Below are 17,675 nucleotides of genomic sequence, written 5' to 3' on the forward strand. Positions count from 1 at the left end.
AAGGAGAAAGTGAAGTTAGTTGTGAAAAAATGCATGTCTGAATGTTTTGTGAATTTGTGTTTAGCTTCATCAACCCAAACTCCCATTTAAATGAATCATCTCTTGAGCTTAAAAAAAATCCTGGTTAGTTCACAGGTGTGGGGCCATTGCTTCTCTGGAGAACTGAGAGAGTAAGGGAGTACCACATAATCACTTTTTGGTAGGGTTTGCTAGGGCTCTCCACCCAGCCAGAGAAGTGCCTATTCACTTCAGCCAAGCTTATAAAAGCCTGCCAAAACCTGTCTGGAAGTTTGCTCTAAACTGACAGAAGGCTGGAAAGACTGGAGTGGTCCACCCATCAATGTCTCTAGTCATTTAACCCTTTCAGACTTACCTACCCAGCCTCACCTACTCTTAGTCGGTCCCGTGTGTTCTTGCGAACATGGAGGCAAACTCTGACCTCTCCAGCAGTCTGGCCTTTCTCCACCTTTTCATGACACTCAAACACATTTCTTGCCACTTCCTTGGGTGTGAACTCCATGGTCACCTCAAGACGCAGCACAGGCTGGGATCTGTGGGGACACCAGAGGGCCATCCGGGGCCTTCAGGCAATAAAGCCATTTCTTAAAGAGAAGATATTTGGTGTGCTCTAAAAGAAGTTCTCACCTGAGCAGCATCACATGGCCTTGGGCCCCTATGGCCAGGTCTACCAGTCCATCCATTGTGAGGTCCTGGCCCCCACTTAGTGACTGACCAAAATACTGGAGCCTGGGGGAGACCTGGGAGCCTTGGATCCTCTGAGGGTAGAAAGGGGGAGAGAAAGGGAGTGGGAAAGAATAGGAAAGTGTGTGATTCAATTTCCCAGAGTGACTCCAGGACATATTGTCTGGGCTCCACTTCGGTCACATCTCCTACAGCTTCTCAAGGAAATTAAGGCATTATTCAGCTTTAGACCACAGCCTTGAGATGACACCCAAAATTTCTATCAATTACCTAGGTTTTCCAAGAAAAACAAAGTTTTACAGGAAAGAAGTGACACAGCATGCTATTTGACTAAGCTGAATCTTTTCACATGGTCAGGATAATGCAAACACTGAATATTGATCTTAGAAAATTCTCATCTAAGAAGTGGAGCAAGAGGGCAAAAGGTCAGAGGTGGCAAGTTCTCTGAAAGCAAGCTCAGTCCTCACCTCCCATAATGGGAAGTCAATGTTAAAACAATAATGAAGAAGCAAAAAAATCATCATGTCATTGAGAATTATGGAGAATCATTGAAAGAGCTTCAAGAAGTTTCAAGAGAAGAGAAAATAAAGAGAAAGTCACTGTGTGAGTGTGGTGATTGTTATTTTTCATAACGATACTTTAAGAATAATTTTAACTCTTTTAACTCTTTAATCTATGTGCAAGAATATCACTGTAACATTAAAGAGGGCACTGGGTGTAATGTGCAACTGATGAATTATTGAACACTAAATCTGAAACTAATGATGTACTATATGTTGACTAACTAAATTTAAATTAAAAAAAAACACTCTGAATAACAGCCAAATAAATCTAAAGGAAATTTTAAAAGTGATTTTTGTCATGCATTTAATACCACTGAATTGCACACCTGAAAAATGGTTAAGATGGTAAATTTTATGTCATGTATATTTTACCTCAGTTTTTTAAAAAGTGACTTTGTCAACTAAAATGAAAGATGAGGAAGCATGAGTTACTGGGAATGTGCTAAGTCTTAATCGAGATGGTGCTTACTCAGCTTCACTGATACGTAAAAATTCATCACTTAAGATTTGTGTGTTTACTGAATGTACATTATGCCTCGGAGTTTTTTGAGAAAAATTTATGGTATTCTGTTGGGAGGAAGTTTTGTTTTGTAATTAAGTATAATGTAAAATTAAGTAGTTGGGAAAGCCACAGCATGCTTACTTATCCAAACACTGACCACCCTCATCCCTAACCATAGAGAAAAGGCAAGACAAAACACAGTGGAACAGGATAGGACAGTAGAACAGCAGAAAAGGACAGAATGATCTTTTTTGAAGATAAAGTAAAACTAGAGCCTTCACACCCCATATACACAGAGAAGTAACAGGTGTAAGTGAAAAAAGGCCTAATTATAAGAGTCACACAATGGTGGAAAGAGGCTCCATGATGCAGAGAGAAGTAAGGCAGTGGTTCTTAGCCCTGGCAGCCACTAACAAATATCTTTAAAATACTAGAGTGGGTGTTGCATGTAAGTGATGAATCACTGAATTCTATTCCTGAGACCAATATTGTACTGTATGTTAACTAACTAGAAGTTAAATAAAAAATTAAAGACACAATTAATAAAATAATAAAGATATAAAACTTTTAATAAAAAATAAATAAATTTAATAAATAAGTAAAATACTGGAACTATATGGTATACTATTCTATTTATATGAAGTTCTAGAATGGGTAAAACTAATCTATGGTGGAAAATAATCAGAACAGTGATTTCCTTTGGAATAGAACAGTGTCAGAAATTGACCAGATAGTGGCAGAAGAGAACTTCCTGGAGTGGTGATTATGTTCTATGTCTTGACAGATGTATGCATTTGTCAAAATCATTGAATGGCAAAGGATTTGTGCATCTCCTATCTATAAATGTTATCTTAAAAACAACAGTCAGGACATTGGGGAGGGTATGGGCTATGATGAGTGCTGTGAAATGTGTAAACCTGACGATTCACAGACCTGTACCCCTGGGGATAAAAATACATTATATGTTTATTAAAATAAAAAAATTAAAAAAAAACAGGGGCTCCAAAAAAAAAAACAAACAACAGTCAGTAAATATTGAATTCTAATTAGTGATATTCTAACTAGATATATTTAACTAGAATATCCAACTAGATATTCTAACTAGTGAATTCTAGTTAACTACTTAAGTAGTTAAGGGCATGTAACTTACTTGGAAATGCATTAAAAAACAGGATAGACTCAGGGATGGACAGAAATAGGGTGACTCAAAGAATGGATGTGTGATAACATAAGTGGTCAATGTTAACTGTAGATTCTAGGTTGTAAATATACGGGTGTTCATTGTACAATTCCTTCAACTTTGCTGTAAATTTGAAAATTTTCTAAATGAAATGCTGGAAATCTCTATTGATACCTGGAGCACCAACTCCAGACTAATTAAATTAGAACCCATACTAGCAGGGCCTAAGCATCTGTGTTTTTTTTAAATCCTTCAGGTAATTTCATTGTGTTGATAGGATTGCACTTCTGGCATGAGAGATTTGGCAGGAGCTATGGAGAGACTGAAAGGAAAAACACTTAAGAAAAATGTGAAGCTGGAAAAAAGCCAGAGACCCAAGGGTGGAAGAGCAGATGGCCTCAGCTGGCAGTGGTGAGTCCCTCTAAATAGTAGACTCCATCTAGAAGGTAACAGGGAGGTATTTCAGAGAGGAAACCAGTTGTGGCAACCAAAATTTCAAGTGACCAACTACCAAGATGGGCTACATAATTTGCAGGATCCAGTGCCCCCAAAAAAATAAAAGTGCAGAACACCTTGTTCAAAAATTAATAATTTCAAGAGAGCAAGAGCAGAGCATTAAACTAAGAGCAAGATCCTTCTTACTTTCAGTACTAAAACCAGGACAGATCTGAGCAGACCAGGACTATTGGTCTCCTACCAAGACTGACTGAGATTCAGAAGAAAACAATGCCTACATCCCAACACTTCCAGCTGGCCAGGTACAACCTCTGAGCTTTAATCTCCTCATCTAATCTATAAAGTGGGGGTGATGATGTCCCATGTGCCTCCTATAGTTGTGGCAAGAATTTCCATAAAATGTGTTATTACTTTTAAAGGTTCTGAATAGTAGTATTGGGAGAATGGATCTGGCAGCCATGGGGATGCTGAATGAGAAAGGGACAGATCAACAAAGAGGCTACTGACATAATGGAGACAGTGACCCGACCTTACCTGGCTGTGGGACAGACTGATGCCCAGTCCTGAGGTTCCATGAAATAGGTAGACGGCACCCTCATTCTCCTGCTCTCCTGGGGCCCCGATGGCCACGTCTGTCAGTTTGTCCCCATTCACATCCCCCAGTACTGTCATGGCTGCCCCAAAGCGGCCCCAAGGGTGGCCCAGCTCCCCGCGGAGAATAGCCCCACACTGCCACTTAGCCCTCTGTTGAATAAAAAGAATGTCAAGTCCCAACCCAGGCAATTCCTCAACTCCACACCCAGGCCACACCCAGCCCAGGCTCTAGGAGCCACTTACCCCCCGAGGCAAGGGGCACACAGACACCTGGCCTCCCCTTGTCTGCTCATAGTAATGGGGGGCCCCGATGAGGACCAGGTCCGAGTTGCCATCTTTGTCAATATCCACAGAGCAGAGGGAGGACCCAAAGTAGGAGCCAATCTGAAAGAGATGAACCCAGGATCACATCTCTTGCCACCAAAATCAATGTGTGAGTGTTTTCTCCCTGTGAGGAAAAAATCATACCAGCTGGGGAAAGGACTTGGAAGCAGATGTGATTTTCTTTATGATTCAAATTCTCATTTGAATGTACTGCCAGCTAGAGGAAAATATTAGAGAGTTGATGGGAAGAGGCTGAGTATTTACCAACAATGGTGTTCTAGGGAGATGATTAGTACAGCAAAGAAGTTGAATTGGAAACTACCCTGTACCCCTGGGGATAAAAATACATTATATGTTTATTAAAATAAAAAATTTAAATTAAAAAAAAACAAACAAAAAAAACAAACAAAAAAAAAAGAAGTTGAATTGGAAACTACACAGAAAAGCCTAGGAGAGAATACAGAATATCTTCAATGTTGACAGTCTGGCTAGTAAGGAATCAACTGGCTTAAGTTAAAAATAACTTGCTACAGCAATTTTTTTTTACATGGTATTGAGCAGTATTGTCTGTCTTTTAAAATAATTTTTAATTTTTAAAGTTCCAAAAAACAAAAATATGTTCAATCTGTAGAATTCACCCACAAGATTCATCCATTTAGTCATTCATTCATTCATTCATTCATTTACAAAGTTTTGCTCTTTGCTGAGTGTGAGACTGGGTAGTGGAAACACGGTGCTTTCCAGGGCTCTCCATGGAGCAGGAGACAAACAGGGAGATGTATTTAGCAATTTCAAAGTGGGGCAAGTTCCAGGAAGGAAAAGTGCAGGAGAAGTCAAGACATGAGTCAATACAATCTGATTTCTGCACCACACACCATTGATGAAGGCCTCACTCATTGCCCAATAAAGGCATTTAAGCTTTAACCTAAAGTCAGTAGGATTTTTTGTCTTTAGGTCAAGTTGATTAGGGTGTAATTTATGTACAATAAAATTCAGCCTCTTTAGTACAGTTTTGTAAGTTTTGACAAATGCATAAAGTAATGTAACCACCACCAATGATCAAGATATAAGTTTCATCACTCCCAAAATATTCCATGTTCTAATGCAATCAACCTCTTCCCTCCAACACCAACCTCTGGCAACCACTGATCTGTTTTCTGTCCCTAAAGTTTTTCCTTTTCCAAAATGTTGTATGAATGGAATTATATAGTATGTAGCCTTTCATGTCTGGCTCCTTTCACCCAGAGTAATGCATTTAAGATTCAGTCAGGTTGTTACATATATAAGTAGTCCATTCCTTTTTATTTCCAATATTTCTGATATTCCGTTATATGGATGTACCACAGTTTGTTTATTCATTCCCCAGTTGAGTGACACTTGGTCTGCTTCTCATTTTTAGCAATTATGAATAGAGCCACTGGAAACATTCACATACAGGTTTTCATGTGAACATCTGTTATTGTTTTTCCTAAGTAAACACCTCAAAGTGAGATTGTCGGTATGGTAACAGCATATTAAACTTTGTAAGATATTGACAAATAGTTTCCAAAGTAGGCATGCCATTTTTCATTCAGACAGAAATGTATGAGAATTTTAGTTGTTGCACATCCTTGTCAGCACTTGATATTGCCAGTTTACTACCTTCTATTAATCATTCTAATAGCTATGTGATAGTATCTAATAGTCATTTTAATTTGCTTTTTTGTAATGATTAATGACATGGAGGATGTCTTCATGTGCTTACTTGCCATCTCTGTATCTTCTTTGGTGAAGTGTCTATTAAAATATTTAGCTTACTGGGATGCCTGGGTGGCTCAGTCAGTTAAGCGTCTGCCTTCGGCTCAGGTCATGATCCCAGGGTCCTGGGATCAAGTTCCACATCAGGTTCCTTGCTCCGTGGGGAGCCTGCTTCTTCCCCTTCCTTTTTTGCTTCCCCTGCTTGTGCTCTCTCTTACTCTCTGACAAATAAATAAAATCTTTAAAAAAATATTTAGCTTGTGCTCACTTTGGCAGCACATATACTAAAAAAAAAAAAATTTAGCTTACTTCTTAATTGGATTGTTTAATTTCTTAGTGTTGAGTTTTTGAGAATCTTTTATATATTCTGGATATAAGTCTTTTGTCAGCTACATAATTTAAAAAAGAAGGAAAATTGGCAAATATTTTCTCCCAATCTGTAGCTTGTCTGTTCATTCTCTTAAGCATATCTTTTTTTTAATTATGTTATGTTAGTCACCATAAAATACATCATAACTTTTTGATGCAGTGTTCCAAGATTCATTGTTTATGTACAACACCCAGTGCTCCATGCAATACATGCCCTCCTTAACACTCACCACCAGGTTCACCTATCCCCTATTCCCCTCCCCCTCTAAAATGCTCAGTTTGTTTCTCAGAGTCCACAGTCTCTCATGCTTTGTCTCCTCCTCCAATTTCCCCCAATTCACTTTTCCTTTCCTTCTCCTAATATCCTCCATGTTATTCCTTACGCTCCACAAGTGAAACCATGTGATAATTGACTGTCTCTGCTTGACTGATTTCACTCAGCATAATCTCCTCCAGCCCCATCCATGTTGATAGAAAAGTTGGGTGTTCATCCTTTCTCATGGAGGTGTAATATCCCATTGTATATATGGACCATATCTTCTTTATCCTTTCATCTTTTGAAAAGCATCTTCACTCTTTCCACAGTTTGGCGACTGTGGCCATTGCTGCTATGAACATTGGGGTATAGATGGCCCTTCTTTTCTCTACAACTGTCTCTTTGAGGTAAATACCCAGTAGTGCAATTGCAGGGTCATAGGGTAGCTCTATTTTTAATTTCTTAAGGAATCTCCACACTGTTTTCCAAAGTGGCTGCACCAACTTGCATTCCCACCAACAGTGTAAGAGGGTTCCCCTTTCTCCACATCCTCTCCAACACTTGTTGTTTACTGTCTTGCTAATTTTGGCCATTCTAACTGGTGTCAGGTGGTATCCTAATGTGGCTTTGATTTGAGTTTCCCTGATGGCTAATGATCAGCATTTCTTCATGTATCTGCTAACCATTTGTATGTCTTCACTGGACAGCTATGTATAGAAGAATGAAACTCGACCATTCTCTTACACCATAAACAAAGTAACTCAAAATGGATGAAAGACTTCAACGTGAGACAGGAATCAATCAAAATCCTAGAGGAGAACATAGGCAGTAACCTCTTCGACATCAGCCACAGCAACTTCAAGACATGTCTCCGAAAGGGGAATCCTCTTACACTGTTGGTGGGAATGCAAGTTGGCACAACCACTTTGGAAAACAGTGTGGAAAGTCCTCAAAAAAATTAAAAATAGAGCTTCCCTATGGCCCTGCAATTGCACTACTGGGTATTTTTTTTTAAATATTTATGTCTTTATTATATATTTTTTATTTATTTTATATATTTTCAGTGTAACAGTATTCATTGTTTTTGCACCACACCCAGTGCTCCATGCAATCCATGCCCTCCCTAATACCCACCACCTGGCTCCCCCAACCTCCCACCCCCCGCCCCTTCAAAACCTTCAGGTTGTTTTTCAGAGTCCATAGTCTCTCATGGTTCACCTCCCCTTCCAATTTCCCTCAACTCCCTTCTCCTCTCCGTCTCCCCATGTCCTCCATGTTATTTGTTATGCACTACCGGGTATTTACCACAAAGATACAGATGTAGTGAAAAGAAGGGCCATCTGTACCACAATGTTCATAGCATCAATGGCCACAATTACCAAACTGTGGAAAGAGTGAAGATGCCCTTCAACAGACCAAAGAATAAAGAAGATATGGTCCATATATACAATGGAATATTACACCACCATCAGAAAGGATGAATACCCACCCAACTTTTGTATCAACATGGATGGGACTGGAGATAATTCTGAGTGAAATCAGTCAAGCCGAGACAGTCAGTTATCCTATGGTTTCACTTGCAGAGCATAAGGAATAACGCGGAGAACATTAGGAGAAGGAAAGGAAAAGTAAATTGGGGAAAATTAGAGGGGGAGACAAAGCATGAGAGACTGTGGACTCTGAAAAACAAATTGAGGGTTTTGGGAGAGAGGGGGTGGAGGATGGGTGAGTCTAGTGGTGGGTATTAAGGAGAGCACGTATTGCATGGAGCAATGGGTGTGGTGCATAAACAATGAATCTTTGTTCACACTGAACATTGAAAAATTAAAATAAAATTCAAAAAAATTTTAAAAGAGTCATTTATGGTTTGTCTCCCTCTGGTTTCATCTTATTTTATTTTATATTCTTTTTCTTTTCTGTTCTGTTCTTTTTCATCCTTTCTTTATGAAAGTGAATATTCTTCTTTTATTTCCAATTTTAGGGGGGGAAGTTCTATTTTTTAGTGTGATGTTAGCTGGACTTTTTTTAGGTTTTGTTTATTTATTAATTAGAGAGAGAGAGAGAGTGTGTGTGTGTGTGTGTGTGTGTGTGTGTGTGAGTAGGTGGAGGGAGGAGGCAGAGGGAGAGGGAGAACCAGACTCCCTGCTCAGCAGGGAGCCTGAAGTGGGCATCAATCCCAGGACTCTGAAATCATACCCTGAGCTGAAGGCAGATGCTTAACAAACTGAGCCACTGAGGTTCCCTTGGACTTTTTTTTAATAAGAGCTCTTTTTCAGGTTATGTAAGTTCTTTTAGTTCCAAGTTTGCTGAGAGCTAAACACCACAAATGTTGTATTTTGTCAAATCCTTTATCTGCATCTATTAAGATTATTATGGTTTTTTCTTCTCTAGTCTGTTATGGTGAGTTTCATTGACTGCTCTTTGTCTCAAAATAGTCTTTTTTAATTTAGATAAAGCTTACATAACATAAAATTCACCATTTCAAAGTATAAAGTTCAGTTGTTTTTAGTATATAAACAATTTTTATATTGTTATATTGTTATGTAACTATCTCCACTAATTCCAGAAATTTTCATCACCCCAGAAAGAAACCCTGTATCTATTAGCAGTAAATCCAATTTCTTCTTTCCTCTATTCCCTGGCAGCTATTACTCTACTCTCCAGTTCTATAGATTTGTCTAATCTGGACATTTCAGGTAGATAAAATCATACAATATGTGGCCTTTTGTTACTGGTTATTGTCACTTAGCATAAAGTTTTCAAGTTTTATCCAGGTGACATGTATAAACAGTTCATCTTTCTTATGACTAAATAATATTTTATTGTAAAGGTACACCACATTTTGTTTATCTCTTCATAAGCTGATGAACATTTAGTTTCTTTCCACTTTTTGACTGTTATGAACAAGGGTGCTATGTACATTGATTTTTTATTTGAAACATTCCCACCAACGATGTATGAAGGCTCCAGTTTTTCCACATCCTCACCAATACTTGTTATTTTTCATTTCTTTAAATAGCCATTCTAGTAGTACCTCTATTGTGGTTTGGGGTTTTTTTTAAATATTTATTTATTTATTTATTTGGGAGAAAGAGAGAGAGAGCACAAGCAAGGGGGGTAGCAAAGGGAAAGGGAGCTCCATGTGGGGCTTGATCCCAGGACTCCGGGATCATGACCCAAGTCAAAGGCAGACACTTAACCAACTAAGCCACCCAGTTGCCCCTCTATTGTGGTTTTGATTTGCATTTCCCTAATAACTAATAATGTTGAACTTCTTTTCATGTGCCTATTGGCCATTTGTATATATTTGTATATTTCAGAGAAATCTCTATTCAAATCCTATGCCCATTTTTCAATTACATCATCTGTCTTTTTTATTGCTGAGCTGTAAGGGTTCTTTATATATTTTAAATACCAGATCTTTATCAGATATATGATTTTATAAATAGTGTCTTCCATTCTTTTCATTTTGATATTGCCCTTTGATGCTTAAAAGTTTTCCATAGGATGAGGTCAAATTTATCTATTTTTTCTTTGGTGACTTGTGCTTCTGGTGTTATAGCTAAGAAATCACTGCCAAAGTAGACATCAACAGACATTTCTCCAAAGAAGACATACAAATGGTCAACAGACACATGAAAAAATGCTCTACATCACTGGGCATCAGGGAAATACAAATCAAAACCACAATGAGACACCACTTCACACCAGTCAGACTGGTTAAATTGAACAACTCAGGAAACAACAGATGTTGGCAAAGATGTGAAGAAAGAGAAACCCTCTTACACTGTTGGTGAGAATGCAAACTGGTGCAGCCACTCCAGAAAACACTAGGGAGGTTCCTCAAAAAGTGAAAAATAGAGCTACCCTACACTCAGCAACCGCACTACTCGGTATTTACCCATAGGATACAAACATTGTGATTTGAATGGGCACATGAACCCCAAGGTTTATAGCACCAATGTCCACAGTAGCCAAAATATGGAAAGAGACCAGATGTCTCGTGACAGATGAATGGATGAAGATGTACTGTGGAATATTACTCAGCCATCAAAAAGAATGAACTCTTACCATTTGGAATGACATGGATGGAAGTAGAGGGTATTATGCTAAGTGAAATAAGTCAGAGAAAGACAAATACCATATGATTTCAGTGATGTGTGGAATTTATTAAACAAAACAGATGAACATGGAGGAGGAAGGGAAAAATAAAGATGAAATCAGAGAGGAAGGCAAGTCATAGAGATGCTGAACTTGAGGAAACAAACTCAGAGTCGCTGGCAGGGAGGTGGGAGGAGGGTATGGGGTAACTGGGTGATGGACATTAAGGAGGGCACTTAATGTAATGAGCATTGGGTATTATATGCAACTGACAAATCACTAATTCTACCCCTGAAACTAATAATACACTCTATATTAATTAATTGATTTTAAATTTTTAAAAATCCAGAAAAGTGGGAAAAGATCACTGCCAAATCTAAGGTTACAAAAATTAATGTGATTCCTCCTAAGAGGTTTATAGCTTTATTTCTTACCTTTGGGTTTTGATCTATTTTGAGTTAATTTTTTTATATCATGAGGTAGGGATAGCCAAATGGCCCAGAACCATTTGTTGAAAGATTACTTTTCCCCATTAAATGAACTTGGTACTTTTGTCAAAAATCAATTGATTGCAGACATATAGCTTTATTTCTGGACTGTCCGTTCCATTCCATTGATCTGTAGGCCTATCCTTTTGCTGGTAACACACCATCTTAATTACTGTAGATTGGTAGTGAGTTTTGAAATTGGAAATTCTTCTCTTTCAAGATTATTTTGGCTATTCTGTGTCCTTTGCATTTCCATATGAATTTTAGAATCAGCTTGCCCATTTCTCAGCACTACTGAACAAGCCTTGCATTCCTGGGATAAACCACACTTGATCATGATGTATTATCCTTTTTATAAGTACTATTTGTATAGACTTAAATTTTTATTAAATATTGGTCTGTAGTCAATAAAGAGTTTTAAACTGCAGATTGATATAAACAGTTTCTCATTCGGAAAGTTCACCCTCCCTCTATGGATTAGAGGGAGACAACATGAGACTATGAGAGACCAGCAAGGCTACAGCTAGGTCCACAGGAAAAATGATGATGGCCTGGACCAGGCTGATTTCAGTAGAAATGGAGGGAGTGGATAGATTTGAGATTGATCTTTTTTTGCCCTTGTTCCCAGTGTATTCACCCACACTCCCTCAACCCCAATATACACACCCTGAATTCTCTCTTGCTCTCTCCCTTCTTTGGTGCTTTATTTCCCCATTCTTCACTTCTCTAGTTCTTCCACCTTAACTATCACTTTCTCCAGGAAACCTTCCCCAATACTCTTGTGTGGATGCCCCTCCCATTTGCTCTCATAACACTCAGACTGTCCCAGTTTAAGTATTTATCACCCTTGATTATAATTTGCATGTGTAATACCTGTGTGTGGTGAAGGAGTTCACTAGCTATCCTTCTCCCTGTGATCTTGGACTACACACACAAAACAGAGAAGTAGTATCACATCCACAGTTGACTTCCTGGAACTCCCCTACACATTCTCCCCCACCCCACTCCTTGTATGTGTCAGGCACTTATGTCATCAACAGTCAACTTGTGTTGATAAAACCTATGAAAAGACCATTTGAAGAATTTGAGTAATCGCAAAGAATTATGAAAAACAGACTAAGCTGCTTTCATCCACATATGATGCATTAATTACTGGCAAACCAGTGATGAAAATTAAAGGAATACACACAGAACTACAGACACAACGTCATGAGCACAGTACTATTTCAGGAATTTGCAAAGATAATTTGAACTAGAAATTTTTGCCTCTCATACCACTTCTGCAGGGGTGATACTCAAAAACTCAAACTCCTGGGGCTGCTCAGGGGCTTAGCTGGAGTAGGTCTGAACTCCTCCTCTGAGGTGGCCTGTCTGACCTCATAGTTGCTGGATCATGGGGAAGTTCAAAGAGTATTAGGGAAGTGCTCTGCACTTACCTGGCTGCCCTTGATAACAGCACTGTTCTCCCAGGTACCAGCACTCTCTCTGAACATCACCACCAGGCCAGTGTGCTGATATCGAGGTGCACCAAGAACCAGGTTTTGTACCCTGCTCCTCAAGATGACTTCAGCAGCATAACCTGAAGATGGTGATCTGGAGAAGGTAAGTGTTTCCTTCACAGACCCTGCTCCCTCTGAGAGACCTATCCCTTAAGTAGGGGCAATGCAGTAGCCCCATGCTTAGTAGGTTGGGATAACTGGACCCTGCACAATATTCTCCTTTGTTAACATAATTAAATTTCAATTGAAATTTAAATTGAAATTTTGAAATTTCTGTCCTTACACAATATTTACAAAATTACAAAAATTTCTGTCCTGCACAATATTCTCCTTTGTTAACATAATTAAATTTCAATTGAAATTTAAATTGAAATTTTGAAATTTCTGTCCTTACACAATATTTACAAAATTACAAAAATTTCTGTCCTGCACAATATTCTCCTTTGTTAACATAATTAAATTTCAATTGAAATTTAAATTGAAATTTTGAAATTACAAAAATTTCTGTCCTGCACAATATTCTCCTTTGTTAACATAATTAAATTTCAATTGAAATTTAATTGAAATTTTGAAATTTCTGTCCTTACAGTTATTCCAAGGATCCACAAAAGAGCCAATATGTTAATTGAATTAGGCCCTATCCTGACCACTTCTTAAAATTACCCTGCCCTTTCCACTTACCCAAGTAAGCATCATTCATGTCTGAATCTACCCTGGTTGTGTTGATGAAGGTAAATTTATCATTTGACACATGAAGAAAGGCTCCACCAGCCCAGTCAAAGCTTCCCACAGCACCTAGCAAGAGACCATTCTGGGAACAGGGTAGAACATGATTGAGCAGCCTGCAACTTCAGCTCAATCTTTATCAAAATTCCAATAGCATTTTTCACAGAAATAGAACAAACAATCCTAAAATTTGTATGGAACCACAAGAGACCCCAAATAGCCAAAGCAATTTGGTGCAGCCACTGTGGACAACAGAATGGAGGTTCCTCAAAAATTTTTAAATAGAATTACCAAATTATCCAACAATCCTACTTCTGAGTATTTATCCAAAGGAAATGAAAACCGTAACTCAAGAGATATCCCACGTTCATGAACATTATTTAAAATAGCCAAGACACAGGGACCCCTGGGTAGCTCATTCAGTTGGGCATTCAACTCTTGATTTCAGCTCAGGTCATAGTCTTGAGGTTGTGGGACTGAGACCCACGTTTGGCTCCATGCTCAGCATGGAATTCACTTGAGATTCTCCCCCTCTGGCTCTGCCCCTTCCCCCACTCACACTCACTCACTCTCTCTTTCAAAATAAAATCTTGAAAAAAATAATTTAAAAAAACAATAGCCAAGAATGTGGAGAAAGGGGAACCCTCTTACACTGTTAGTGGGAATGCAAGTTGGTGCAGCCACTTTGGAAAACAGTGTGGAGATTCCTCAAAAAATTAAAAATAGAGCTACCCTATGACCCTGCAATTGCACTACTGGGTATTTACCTCAAAGAGACAGATGTAGAGAAAAGAAGGGCCATCTATACCCCAATGTTCATAGCAGCAATGGCCACAGTCGCCAAACTGTGGAAAGAGTGAAGATGCTTTTCAAAAGATGAAAGGATAAAGAAGATATGGTCCATATATACAATGGGATATTACACCTCCATGAGAAAGGATGAACACCCAACTTTTCTATCAACATGGATGGGGCTGGAGGAGATTATGCTGAGTGAAATCAGTCAAGCAGTGACAGTCAATTATCACATGGTTTCACTTGTGGAGCGTAAGGAATAACATGGAGGATATTAGGAGAAGGAAAGGAAAAGTGAATTGGGGGAAATTGGAGGGGGAGACAAAGCATGAGAGACTGTGGACTCTGAGAAACAAACTGACAGTTTTGGAAGGGAGGAGAATAGGGGGTATGGTTGAGACTGGTGGTGGGTATTAAAGAGGGCATGTATTGCATGGAGCACTGGGTGTGGTGCATAACAATGAATCTTGGAACACTGAAAAAATTTAAAAATTAAAAATTAAAAAATACCCAAGATATGGAAATAATCTAACTATCCATCAATGCATGAATAAAGAAAATGTGATATATAATACAATGGAATATTATTTGGCCATAAAAAAGAAAATCCTGCCATTTGTGACAACACGTATATACCCACCTTGAAGGCATTATGCTAAGCAAAATAAGTCAGAGAGAGACAAGTAGGGTATGATCTCCCTTATATGTGGAATCTAAAGACAAAACAAAACTGAATTATATAGATGCAGAGAACAGATTGGGGGTTGCAAAAGGCAATGAGTTGGGAGGGTAGGCAAAATGGGTGATGGTGGTCAAAAGGTACAAATTTCCAGTTATTGGGGCGCCTGGGTGGCTCAGTGGGTTAAGCCGCTGCCTTCGGCTCAGGTCATGATCTCAGGGTCCTGGGATCGAGCCCCGCATCGGGCTCCCTGCTCAGCAGGGAGCCTGCTTCCTCCTCTCTCTCTGCCTGCCTCTCTGCCTGCTTGTGTTCTCTGTCTCTCTCTCTGTCAAATAAATAAATAAAATCTTTAAAAAAAAAAAAAACAAATTTCCAGTTATTAAATAAATAAATGCAGGGATGCAATATAAAGCATAGTGAGTATAGTTAGCTAAACTATAATGTATATTTGAAATTGCTAAGAAAATAAATCTTATTACCAAGAACCAGTCCCAAATGGAGGCTATAAAAATTAGAATGAATGAGGCAGAAGAACAACTCAGTGATATAGAAGATAAAATGACAAAAAATAAGGAAACTGAAAAGAAGAGAGAAAGAGGGCACCTGGGTGGGTGGTTAAGCATCTGTCTTCAGCTCACATCATGATCTCAGAGTCCTGGGATCGATTCCCACATCAGGCTCCCTCAGGGAGCCTGCTTCTCCCTCTGCCTGCTGCTCCCCCTGCTTGTACTCTCACTCTCTCTCTGTCTGTCAAATAAATATAAAATCTTCTAAAAAGAGAGAAAAAGAGAAAGAAAACTACTGAACAACAAAGGCATACTTAAATAGAACTCAGCAGTTCCATAAAGTGAAGTAACAGCTTGATAGCAGGGGTCCCAGAAGATGAGGAGCAGGGGAGAGGGACAGAAGGCTTATTTGAACAAATTATAGCTGAGAACTTCCCTAATCTGAAGAAGGAAACAGGCATTCAAGTCCATAAAAGAAGGAAACAGGCATTCAAGTCTAAAAAAGTCCATAAAAATAGGTCAACACATCAGCATATGATAATGAATTTTTCAAATTTCAGAGATAAACAGAAAATCCTGAAAGCACCTTGGGACAAGAGGTCCCTAACCTCCAAGGGTAGAAACATAAGGCTGTCAGCAGACATGCCCACAGAGACAGGGCAGGCCAAAAAGAACTGGCATGACATATTCAATGTGCTAAATGGGAAAAATATGCAGCCAAGAATACTTTATCCAGCAAGGCTGTCATTCAGAATGAAAGAAGAAATAAAGAATTTCAGTACAAACAAAAACTAAAGGAATCTGTGAACACTAAACCAACCCTGCAAGAAATATTAAAGGGGATCCTTTGAGTGAAGAGAGAGCCCAATAGTAACAAAGACCAGAAAGGAACAGAGACAATCTACAGAAATAGCAACTTTACAGATAATACAATAGCACTAAATTCATATCTTTCAATAATTAATCTGAATGTAGGGGTGCCTGGGTGGCTCAGTTACTGAACATCTGCCTTTGCCTCAGGTCATGATCCAGGGTCCTGAGATCGAGCCCCGCATTGGGTTCCCTGCTCAGTGGGAGCTTGCTTCTCCCTCTCCCTCTGCCTGACACTCTGCCTTCTTTTGCTTTCCCTCTGTCAAATAAATAAATAAATGTTAAAAAAGAAAGAAAGAAAGAAAGAAAGAAAGAAAGAAAGAAAGAAAGAAAGAGAAAAACATATAGAATAGTTTTTTTAAATAATAATTAATCTAAATGTAAATTGACTAAATGCTCCTATCAAAAGACACAGGATGGGGCGCCTGGGTGGCTCAGTGGGTTAAAGCCTCTGCCTTTGGCTCAGGTCATGATCCCAGGGTCCTGGGATCGAGCCCCACATTGGGCTCTCTGCTCAGCGGGGAGCCTGCTTCCTCCTCTCTCTCTCTGCCTACCTCTCTGCCTACTTGTGATCTGTCAAATAAATAAATAAATAAATAAAATCTTAAAAAAAAAAAGACACAGGATATCAAATTTAATTTAAAAAAAAAAGACCCACTGATATGCTCCTTATAAAAGACTCATTTTAAACCCACAGACACCTCCAGATTGAAAGCAAGAGGTGGAGAAGTATCTATCATCCAAATGGACTTCAAAAGAAAGCTGGAGTAGTAATCCTTATATCAGAGAACTAGATTTTAAACCAAAGACCGTAATAAGAGATGAAGAAGGACACTGTTTCATAATAGAAAGGTCTATCCAACAGGAAGATCTAACAGCTATAAATATTTATGCCCCAAACTTGGGAGCCGACAACTATATAAACCAATTAATAACAAAACTGAAGAAACACATTTAAAATAATACAATAATGGTAAGGGATGTTAACACCCCACTGACAGCAATGGACAGATCATCCAAGCAGATGATCGAAGAGTAAACAAGGGCTTTGAATGACACACTGGACCAGATGGACTTCACAGATATATTCAGAGCATTTCATCCTAAAGCAGGAGAATACACATTCTTCTTGATTGCACATGAAACATTCTCCAGAATATCTCACTTACTGGGCCACAAATCAGGTTCTCAACTGGTACACGAAGACTGAGATTATATCATGCATATAATCAGACTACATTGCTTTAAAACTTAAAGACAACCACAAGAAAAACTTGGGAAAGAACACAAATATATGGAGGTTAAAAAACATCCTACTAAAGAATGAA

General features: G+C 38.7%; 1 protein-coding gene across 1 annotated transcript in view; it reads right to left on the reverse strand.

The window, feature by feature from the left end:
• ITGAM (integrin subunit alpha M) overlaps window positions 1-17,675 on the reverse strand; it is a gene marked incomplete at its 5' end in the record, with an annotated part of 48,405 nt that overhangs the window by 10,241 nt on the left and 20,489 nt on the right. The window contains 6 exons of the mRNA XM_080830587.1: window positions 388-551; window positions 646-776; window positions 3,938-4,147; window positions 4,241-4,381; window positions 12,709-12,851; window positions 13,453-13,582. Coding sequence (XP_080686713.1) covers window positions 388-551; window positions 646-776; window positions 3,938-4,147; window positions 4,241-4,381; window positions 12,709-12,851; window positions 13,453-13,582 — 919 coding nt within the window. The remainder of the gene's footprint in view (window positions 1-387; window positions 552-645; window positions 777-3,937; window positions 4,148-4,240; window positions 4,382-12,708; window positions 12,852-13,452; window positions 13,583-17,675) is intronic.

This window comes from Martes martes (genome assembly GCF_963455335.1).
Source record: "Martes martes genome assembly, chromosome: 18".
NCBI lineage: Eukaryota > Metazoa > Chordata > Mammalia > Carnivora > Mustelidae > Martes > Martes martes.